Here is an 11,008-nt window from a genome sequence, read left to right on the forward strand (position 1 = left end):
AGCAAATGACAGGAATCTGAAGAGAGGGAGGAGAGACGGCGCGAAGAGTCGAGGCTTTGTTCGGGGGCCGCTGGCCTCGCTTGGACCCGTCCGTTGGAAGTGCTGCGGGGTTAGAGGAGAAAACGGGGTCAGGGGATGGGGATGGAGGAGAGAGCACTGGGCTGACCTCGCCAAAGGACCCCCCCCCCCCCCTTTCATCCCCACCTCCCGCAGTGTAAACAGACCAACACAGGCCAAGGCGGCTTCCCCATGTAATATTTAAGCAATATATCACGACAGGCCGTGGTATAATGAGCATAGACCACAGACTGGAGTGATATATCGCTTTTATAAAACGGTTACCAATAATGACAATATGAAAGAGGGATACACAATCAATTCCATGTAGTTTTATTCAACCAGAAATACATATTATCCAATAAAATAGCCTCACTGTGGAAAAACTAGTCCCACCTCTCCAGACATTAGCTCCAAGTAGCTCTGCATCTCGTCTTTTCCTCCGCTTTTTTTCAGGTGAAAGTCACTGCTCAGTCCCCTCTACCATTGTTAACCCTCTGGAGGTGAAAGTTCACCTTCAACATGTCAATTCAACTACTTTAGTCCATTTTTTAACATCGTAAAAACATCAACTGTCTTTGGCTACGGACTGCAATGACAACAACTTCCATTCATACCAGTCATACGTGCCTGAGGCGGAGTGATAGCCTACGCTGTGATAAGGCTTTAGAATAGTAGCCGTGGTGGTATATGCTCAATATACCACGGTTAACAACCAATCAGATCGCCGGATTTCACCTTTCTGTTTTATAATTACATATGAGCAACAAGCGAGAGCGACTGCAGACATCACGAGTCCCCGTCACACAGCGGCGGCCTATAGCTTGTGCCGACATGCTAAGTGCTGATTAGCCGCTCCCCTCTCGACACAATCGCATCCATGGTGAGGGTGTGTAATCATCTAACACATTTACATTCATCACGGTGTAATGCCGCACAGAGTTTTTTTTTTTTTTTTTGCAAATTCCCCCCGAGTTGCCCCGTTGTTTACCCAATTAATTCAGCAGCTACTGTAACAGAGCAGGTGCCTCCCGCCTGCATTTCTCCTCCACTTCAAAAGATAATGTGTGTAATCTGTTTCAATGAGGGATGGAGAATGGAGAGAAATGGCAGGAAGGGTGGAGGGAGGGAGGGAGGGATGGAGAAGGAGGGGAAGGAGAGGTGGGGGTATGCGTGGAGAGGAGGAATGGGCCGGGCCGGGCCTGGACGAGGGGTGTGGTTGGGTATAAACCAGGGGACAGTAGGTTTTCTGTTGTTGTCTTGTTTTGAAGCCCTCTGCCCTGGCATCCTGCACCCCTCTCTCCTCTTCTCTTTTCTTTCTTTCTTTATCCTCCTTCCACTCGCTCTCTCCCTCCAGAGTGGGACTCTTCCTCGACTGCGCTCCGGCATCGGTCTTTTGGGAGCTCCGCAGAAGCCTGAAACCATGCTGACGTTTTTGGCGCTGGCGTCGGTCGTCCTCCTGGGAATAGGTAAAAAAAAAAGAAGAAAAAAAAGAAAAAGAAAAGACTTTTAACTTTAATTTTCTTCTTGATGAGCTCTTTACGAAGCCCACGCTGTATCTCACCAGTTGAAAGTGAAATAATTTTTCCAATGATGGTGGAGGTTAAAGGTTAAATGAGGATAAAGGATGAGGGATTTTTCTATTTTCTCTTCAATGCTTCACCTGAAAGTTAATGAAGTTGTTGTTAATATATATATATTTTTTTTAAAAAAAGGATCAGCAGGTTAAGTAACATTTCCCTCTACACTGGATTAATACTAAACCAGCGTATTTAAATTGATCTCTGTTCTTTTATGTGTTGATTTCATCCAAAATTGCCACTGGGACACCTGTGGAGAATACAGTTACAGGCCCCGTTCTGTCCATCTGCGCCGCTCTGACCAAGCAGATGTCTGCAGTCTTGCAAAGTTTAACAGCACTAATATTATGACTTTGAAAACTGAGGCTTGGCAGTGATTTTTGCTCCCAAGCAGATGCAGTAGCTTTTTCCTTCTCCCCTGCTGTCAGATATTTACCTTTTTTTTTTTTTCATGTGTATGAGTGTGTTTGAGTGTGTTAGAATTTTAATTAAAAACGTCAAGCGTGATTTCATTGACAACGCCGATCGTTCAAGGACGCGTGCGGAGGGGAAACGCTGTGAACTTTAACTCTCCGGGTGTCAGCAGCAGCACATGAACACTCAGCTGAGAATACAGTGACTCAGTGCTGCAAGTTTTTAACCCAACAAAACCAAAAAGATGATGAGGCTAATGTTAGAACGGCAGGTGTGTGTGTGTGTGTGTGTGTGTGTGTGTGTGTGCAGCTTTGTCGTGGTTGTTTAAGATGCTGAGTCTTATTTTCTAGGGAAGTAAAAAATATAGATTTTGCAACCAAAACCAAATTAACATCGATCATTAAATATTATTTAAGCATAAACAGTGCACATGATTAAGCCAACACAATCCATATTAATGGAGAGAATGATGTTCCCCTTTGACTTTTTAGAGACTCGCACCGATATTCCTGTAATAAACCAAAATATTTACTGAGAGCACGTCTTGAATCGATAGTGGATCTGTCGCCACTAAATGTGCAGTTTAACGTGTGTGTGTGTGTCTGGGTGCGTGTCTAAGTATTTATTAGGATTTGTTTTATAGATTTCAAGGATAAAACTAATGAATGGTAATGCGAGTGGCTGCTTCGTGGCGTCTGCTGATTGAAAAATGTGCAGGAATGTGGTGATTTAAGGGAAAATGTGAGTCGTTACATGAACTCGCATCAAAAACAAAACAAATCAAGGATAAACCTTTTGTGAATCTGTGTTTTCTACAAAATGATGTTGAATGTGAATTAATCTGAATTGAATTTCCATGTGAATCGTGGAGTTTAACCTTCCACCTCTCTGACTTGTGGTGTCCCAGTGCCAGAGCAGTCCCAGGCCATAGTGATCTACACCGGCTGGGAACGCCACGCCTTGGTGGGCTCAGACATCCGACTGTCATGTTCCTTTTTCTCCTGGCGCTGGACCTCGGAGGACGTCACCTTCTCCTGGACGTACAGGCCTGATGGCTCCCGGGACAGCATCTCTGTAATATACGCACTCACACACACTCACACAAACACACACATAAACACACACACAAACTATAGAACAGGCAGATGAACATTTATGCTGTTGAACTTCCAACCCAAAACGTAATAATAACGGCTAATAACGTAATTATTTTGTCCATTTTAAGGCAAGGCGAGGCTTTTTTAATTTTTTTTATAGCACATTTCATACCAAGGCAACTCAATGTGCTTTACATAAAGACAAAGCATTTAAAAAGAACAGCATAAACAGCATAAAAACAAACAATTTTAAATGTAATAAAACCAATAACTTGCCAATAATGTACGGTAATAAGTTATTAGTAATAATGACCTAATTAGTTAAACCATAACCCTTTGAAAATGTAATGTAATAACTTGTTATTACAATGTCAAAAGTGTTTTAACTAGGCCAATAACGTAATAACCAGCCAATAATGTAATATCTTATTACATTATTGGCTTTATTATATTCAAAATGGCCAACATCATTACGTTATTGACAGTTATTACGTTTTGGGTTGCTTCTCTACGAACCCTAACCCTTTCATATTACAGTATGAGAGCTGTGGTCACATCCACTTTACAGCTGTACATACAGTACATGAAACAAACTTGACTGAAGCTCTGCAAAAGGTTTTAGTCTCTTTCAGCTTTTTGTTTCGGTTTAAGAGTCTGTAACTCCCGTTCACCTCATCGTCTTTTTTTTTTTTTCTTCTTTCTTTCTTCCGGTCACACCAGGCCAACTCTCTGTGAACGAGCTCTGTTAAAGACAGTGCACAGGACCTGCTTAGCAGCGAGCAGCAGACTGACAGACAGTTAATGCTGAGCCTGTTGAGCACAGTGAAGCGTTTAGCAGCTGAGGAGATATTTAGCATAAATCTTTAAGTTGGAGACACAGCAGCAGAGGAGCATCTCCTCCTCCTCCTCCTCTTCTCCTCTTCTCCTTCGATGAGATTCTGACGGCGTGTTACTACTATCCAACTTGAAGCCGATCCTTTTTACACATTCAAGAAGCTGCGCATACATATTTCAGAAGACAACAACAACAACAACATCCTTTTTCAGCGACAGAAGTGTCGAGCCGCTAAAACAACGGCTTCGTTTGCTGCCAAAAAGACTTTCTTGTTGCCGCGGTCCCCGCCCCACACCACACCAGGCACCGAGACGAGAGGGGAGTGGTGTAGGGAAGTCACATGACCTTTTAACATGAGGATGTGAGGAGTTTAAAGGGATAGAAAGTTCAACATTTTGGCAAATTGGCCCATTGCCATAATCCCTATAGTCATAGCAGTAGATTCGTTATTCTTTAATTGTCGGTGCAAGCTGTTTTTAGAATGGCGGAGCAGAGCCGTGAGCTGCTCAGAGCTACGCTACAGAGGCTCATGGGATTTCTTGGTTTCCCTCATCAAACTCATCAAATACACAATCCCAAAACTCCAAAACGCTTTCGTGGACAAGTTGTGAGCTGCACATTCACCACGCTATGAGATAATAACACAACGTTACCAGACAGAGCCGTTTTCGAGGTAGGCCATAATCCCTATAGTTTTAGGAGTTGTTTTAGAGGGAAATACAGAGACTGTTTGCTGAAAAACTGTCCCTGAAGGCAACGTGCATCAGCGGTTTTGCATGAATTTCCCTCTAAAACAACTCTGTGTGGTAACGTTGTGTTATTATCTCATAGCGTGGTGAATGTGCAGCTCACAACTTGTCCACCAGAGCGTTGTGGAGTTGTTGGATTGTGTATTTGATGAGTTTGATGAGGGAAACCAAAGAAATCCCATAATGAGCCTCTGTATAGCGTAGCTCTGAGCAGCTCACGGCTCTGCTCCGCCGTTCTAAAAGCAGCTTGCACCGACAAATTAAAGGTAACGAACCTACTGCTATGACTATAGGGATTATGGCAATGGGGCCAATTTGCCAAAATGTTGAACAATCCCTTTAAACATGGCTGATCAGGATGGAGACAAATTCAACATTTAACTAGAAGAGGGAGGGGTTTAATCCCACAGATGCAGGGGCAGTGTGTTATCTAAAATGTCATCTCACACTCAAACAATGCTCTGTTTATCCTCACACACACGAGTGCAATTTCCATGTTTTAAGTGACTGTGGGGAAACAACGGAGGCACAGAAAGTTTCTCTCCTCCTAATCTTCTCCTTCCTCTCGCCTCACCTGCCTCCTCCTGCTCTTTAATTTCACTCTCCCTCTGCCCCTTATCGTCCTGCCATCTCTCTAATCTCTCTATCTCCCCATCCTGACTGCACCTCCCTCTGTCCACCTCCCTTAATCTCCTCCTCTCCAGCCCTGCCATCTTTGTCCCTCCCCTCTCCTCTCATTATCTCCTCCCCTCACCTCCTTCGCCTTCATCTGTCTCCCACGGTGCCCTCACTTTGAAACTAGATTTCACTTCCCATCTCTCTTTTTTTTCCTTCCACTTATCTTCTGTCGCTCATTTTTTTCCACCCTGCCTGGACAGATTTACAGTTTCATATGTCTATCTGTTTTTCATGCTGCATTTGTCCTTTTCAAATGTCGCATTTGATTTCCAGCGTGTTTGTATCGTATCTTGTGAAAGGTTGTGTGTGTAATATGTGAAACCTGCTTATGTGTCTCGCAGGCTTAAGTGCTGAGAAACACAGTTGTATCTACATTTGACCTTGACCTTGTGGAGTCTAGGTCATCGCCCCAAATCAATTAGCATCTTGATAGAAAAGGACAAAAAAAATCAATTCTTTGGATTGGATTGAATCTGTGATGACATTTTCCCTTTGTAAAAGCTCTTTTATACAACACCTGGGCTTTGCTCTGATATTAGAACAATAGAAATGTATGTATTTCACTTTTCCATTGAAAGAAAAGGCCAACTGTCAAGATTATTTTATTATTACGTCTAAGCATGAGCAGCTGCACAAGATCTTGAAATAAAACAGTCAGTCTGCTCAGTGCTCAGCTCTAAAGACCTGTAGGCTTTAGTGACTTTCAGGTAATTGTTTTGCTTATTCCAGCTGCCAACTTTACTTGGTTCGTTCAACCTAACGTTTGATTCGGCTCCTAAAAGAAACCACCGATAAAACCCACTGCACAGCAGACCGACACAGGTCGTCATTATAGTGGATCATTAAGCAGGAGTTGAGTTGGTGGAGACCAAAGCAGGGATAAGAGTGAATTTTGCTTTTGCAGACACACAACTCCAAATGCATCTGTAAAGTTAAACAGAGTGTTTACATCTTCCACTGCTCCTAAGTGGCCAGAAAACGGTTTAAATTGAGGCTGATGTGTTGAAAAACAAGTACAGGCACATCTATATAAACTAGAATATCATGGAAAAGCCCGTGTCAGTAGTTCAAACCAACCACTGAGTGCATATAGATAGACATACTTTTCAGAAGGCCAACACTTCCATATTAAAAATGCTTTCTTTTTTTTTAATTGGTCTTTCATAATAATTACAATGGTTTGAGATACTGAATTTTAGGTCTTCCATTAAATGTAAGCCCTAATCATATAAATAAAGACCTGAAATGCTTCATTCTGTGTATAATGGATCTGTATAATGTATTAGTTTATCTTTTTTCATCTGAATTGAATCTCTGACATAAATAAACTTCTTCATGAAATTCTAATTTATTGAGATGTGCCTGTAGCTTGCACAATGTTCACAACTTTAAAAAAGTGCTGATATTCATCATGACCTATTTTTTTTTTGACTCCCACGTTTCTGTTCTTTTTATTTTGTACATAAACTACAAAATGTGTTTTAAATCTGATCTGCACCAGTTCAACTTCAACTTCAGAGTTAAAACGCTTTGGTAACAGCGGCGCGATGTCTTTCTCTGTCCCTTCCACAGATCTTCCACTACACCGGTGGCGCCGCCTACGTGGACAACAAGGGCCCGTTCAGGGACCGGCTGGAGTTCGTGGGGAACCCCGGCCGCCGCGACGGCTCCATCCTGCTCAAGAACCTGGACTTCGCCGACAACGGCACCTTCACCTGCGACGCCAAGAACCCCCCTGACATAGTGGGCCGGCCCTCCAGCGTCCGCCTGCTGGTCTTTGAGAAAGGTGATACGGGGGAAGGGAAGGGGGCGTAAAATCTAATTAAGTTAAGTTTAAAGGGATAGTTCAACATTTTGGCAAATTGGCCCATTGCCATAATCCCTATAGTCATAGCAGTAGGTTTGTTACCTTTAATTGTTGGTGCAAGCTATTTTTAGAACGGCGGAGCAGAGCCGTGAGCTGCTCAGAGCTACGCTACGGAGGCTCATGGGATTTCTTGGTATCAAACTCATCAAATACACAATCCAACAACTCCACAACGCTCTGGTGGACAAGTTGTGACCTGCACATTCACCACGCTATGAGATAATAACACAACGTTACCACACAGAGTTGTTTTAGAGGGAAATTCAGAGACTGCTTGATGAAAAACTCCCCCCGACGGGAACGTGCATCAGTGGTTTTACATGAATTTCCCTCTAAAACAACTCTGTGTGGTAACGTTGTGTTATTATCTCATAGCGTGGTGAATGTGCAGGTCACAACTTGTCCACCAGAGCGTTGGAGTTGTTGGATTGTGTATTTGATGAGTTTGATGAGGGAAACCAAGAAATCCCATAATGAGCCTCCGTATAGCGTATTGCACCGACAATTAAAGGTAACGAACCTACTGCTACGACTTTGGGATTATGGCAATGGGCCAATTTGCCAAAATGTTGAACTATCCCTTTAATGCCTGCGTGGTCTTACCTCTGTGTCTGCTCGTTGGCTTTCCACTGAGCCCATATGGATATATATATATATTTTGGTGAATGTTTTTCATCAGAAGAAGCCAACTGTTCTCAATTGTTGTTGTAATCATCCCAAACTCCTAAATGAATCTCAGTTTTGCGTCAGACCGAGGCCTCGTTTAGATTCCTCACACTTCCTGTTCAATGAAATCAATTACAATGTTATCTCTTTTTCTATTTGAGATTACTATCGGCGCCCCCCCCCCCCCTTCACTCCTTCTCTCCCCTTCCTCCCATTTCTCTTTTCCTGCTGCCCTTCATCTTCCACCGTCTCCCTCCATCCCTCCATCCCTCCATCCCGCCTCTCACCTTTATTCTACCTTATCTCTCCTTCTTCTCACCTCCTCTCCTCTCCTCTCCTCTCTGCCTTCACTGCACTTGAGTTCTTCATCTTTCATTCAACCTTTATTTTACCTTTGCTTTCCTTTTCCGCTCTACTTTCATCTCTCATTCCCTTTTCCACCACCCCCCCCCCCCTCTCCCATCCATTTCTTCTCGCCTATGACAACTTCCTTTCTTCTCTCGCCTCTTTTACAGTTTCTTCTCTCGTACCGTCTTTTTTATATTTTTTTTTTTACTTCTGAACACTTCCAACCTGTCACTTGTTTCCCATCTACCTGCTCCTTTTTTATCCTCAAATCCTCTCTCTCCGTTCTGAACTGAAAGGCCTTTTTTCTTGCTCCTCTTCCTCCACAGTGCCCATCCAGGCTGGCGTGATCACGGGCGCCATCATCGGCGTGGTGCTGGGCCTGCTGGTGCTCATCGTGGTCATCTACTACCTGATGAGGTTCCTGGTGGCGCGCCGCGTCTTCAGCCTCAGCGTCAGGTCAGTGCCCGGCCTCTGCTGGTCGCGGTGTCGGTGTCTGTGTCTGTTGTGCCGGGGCCGCGAGCTGAGGCCCGAGCCGATCCCCGGCACCGACACCTGCGTGGCCAAGCTGGCACAGTAGTCCAGTCATTTTAGGCCAAAAAAAGGGGTCAACGTTAAACAAATTGCAACAGAAGCAAACTCAACTGATTTTGTATCCTCAGCATGTCCTGAGTGTGGGAAAAAAAAGCCCCGAAGAATCCCATTAGGGGAAAGTTTCGAAAAACACCCAAACATATCCCATTTATACCAGGGTATCCGCGGGGTCTTGAAAAGTATTAAAAGGTGATAAATCAATTTTGGGAAAATTAAGACCCTTAAAAAGTATTAAAAAGTCTTTTCACGACTTTACAAGGTCTTAAATTTTGAAGGTATTTTTTCTGAATCCTAGTCCTAAAAAACATTGTGAAAGTGTGTGAATTTATTAGTTTTATTAAAAAACAAAGATGAACCGGTGCATAGAAAACTAGGCTATTGTGGGTGCGTTCGTAAATTGTTTGTAAATTGATAAAATTTGCCTTTGATTTATTATCCTAGCCTATTTTGAATTCTGTTGTACAGTATCATAGTGGTCTATACTATAGTCTTTATCACAAACTAAAACTGTTAAGTTGAAAGTGTCATTGATGTAAATGGTTATAGCTTGAAGTGGTGGTGAGGTATTAAAAAATATTGATAAGGTCTTGAAAAAGTCTTAAAAAGGTATTAAAATTAACTTCAAGATTCCTGTATAAACCCTGTATACGCATATACTTTTTTTTTTTCACGTGAATAGGGTAAAATTTTTAACCTTTAGATATCTCCATGAAAATTACTGAGTTTATTACTTACATTAAGACAAACAAAAAATGTATTACAAGTTTTTTGAAATTATTTGTTAACGTGAGCAAATTTGCATACATTTGCATACATTTGCATAAATTCCACCGTTTTGACAGCACATGTATATATGAAGTTGCTGTGGTGGTACCGGCATGAAAACTGGAACGAGTTGACTCCATCAGTCAACCGACAAGTTGACCACTTTAAATTTCAAGATGACTGCAATTTTTCAAGACAGCCACATCCTTAGTAGAGCAGATATGACATGCTCCGTCTCTATTAATGCTCATGGGCCTAAATTGGTTCCATTCCTTAAGTTTTTTAACTGTAATATGTTAACAAGACTGAACAAGACATTTTCACCTGCTCTACCCAATGTTTAGATCAGGTGTTGTATGTATGCAAATTAGCCATAAGTATTTGGATTATGCGCTGTTGGCTCATGTCACACCTGCTCTACTAAGGATGTGGCTGTCTTGAAAAATTGCAGTCATCTTGAAATTTAAAGTGGTCAACTTGTCGGTTGACCGATGGAGTCAACTCATTCCAATTTTCATGCCGTTACCACCACAGCAACTTCATATATACGTACATGTGCCGTCAAAACGGTGCGATTTATGCAAATGTATGCAAATTTGCTCATGTTAACAAAGAATTTCAAAAAACTTGTAATACATTTTTGGTTTGTCTTAATGTAAGTAATCAACTCAGTAATGTTCATGGAGATATCTAAAGGTTAAAAATGTTACCCTATTCACGTGAAAAAAATTTTATATGCGTATAAATGGGATATGTTTGGGTGTTTTTCTAAACTTTCCCCTAATGGGATTCTTCGGGGCTTTTTTTTTCCCACACTCAGGACATGCTGAGGATACAAAATCAGTTGAGTTTGCTTCTGTTGCAATTTGTTTAACCTTTTCTCATAAAATGACTGGACTATAGTAGCTGCGGTGCGGGCGGTGGCTCAGGGTTTTGATTTGGTTAAAGTAGGTGCATGTGGACTAAGGAGGAGGAGGGGGCTCGGTATTGAAATGGCTCAGCTGGAAACAGACGGACAGGAGCAAAAAGAGAGATGATTAAAAGTGGTGAAGCCAGTGGAGTGGAGGCGTCTGAGTGTAGCTATGATCCACTACTAGATCATTTTGCCTCGTACTGTACCTTTTCCAAATCTTATGAGATCTTATAACACATGAAGCACCGGAGGAGAGAAGGGGGGGGGGGGCTGTGTACTGTATGACACGGCGGGGGGCCAGTAGATTAAGTCGATGCTCTCTTTATGACGATGGCTGCCAGGCAATGCTGCCCTGTGACCACTGGAGGGAGAGATAGATTCGACATTCTGACATTGTCTTTCTTTTGTCCCCTCCAGCAAACATGGCAAGAAAAAGAAAGAGGGATCA

The 11,008-nt window shown here is 42.6% G+C and overlaps 1 protein-coding gene across 3 annotated transcripts in view; it reads left to right on the forward strand.

The window, feature by feature from the left end:
- The first annotated feature begins 1,279 nt into the window (after positions 1 to 1,279).
- Positions 1,280 to 11,008, forward strand: part of mpz (myelin protein zero) — a 20,551-nt gene continuing 10,822 nt past the window's right edge. For all 3 annotated transcript variants that reach the window (XM_085806008.1, XM_085806006.1, XM_085806007.1), the window contains exons 1-5: positions 1,280 to 1,526; positions 2,959 to 3,125; positions 6,983 to 7,196; positions 8,618 to 8,747; positions 10,978 to 11,008. The exon at positions 10,978 to 11,008 is cut by the window's right edge and continues 12 nt beyond it. In XM_085806008.1, coding sequence (XP_085662134.1) covers positions 1,481 to 1,526; positions 2,959 to 3,125; positions 6,983 to 7,196; positions 8,618 to 8,747; positions 10,978 to 11,008 — 588 coding nt within the window. In that variant the 5' untranslated portion in view covers positions 1,280 to 1,480. The remainder of the gene's footprint in view (positions 1,527 to 2,958; positions 3,126 to 6,982; positions 7,197 to 8,617; positions 8,748 to 10,977) is intronic.

This window comes from Trachurus japonicus, chromosome 17 (assembly GCF_045865225.1).
Source record: "Trachurus japonicus isolate A0001 chromosome 17, Traja_1.0".
Classification (NCBI taxonomy): domain Eukaryota; kingdom Metazoa; phylum Chordata; class Actinopteri; order Carangiformes; family Carangidae; genus Trachurus; species Trachurus japonicus.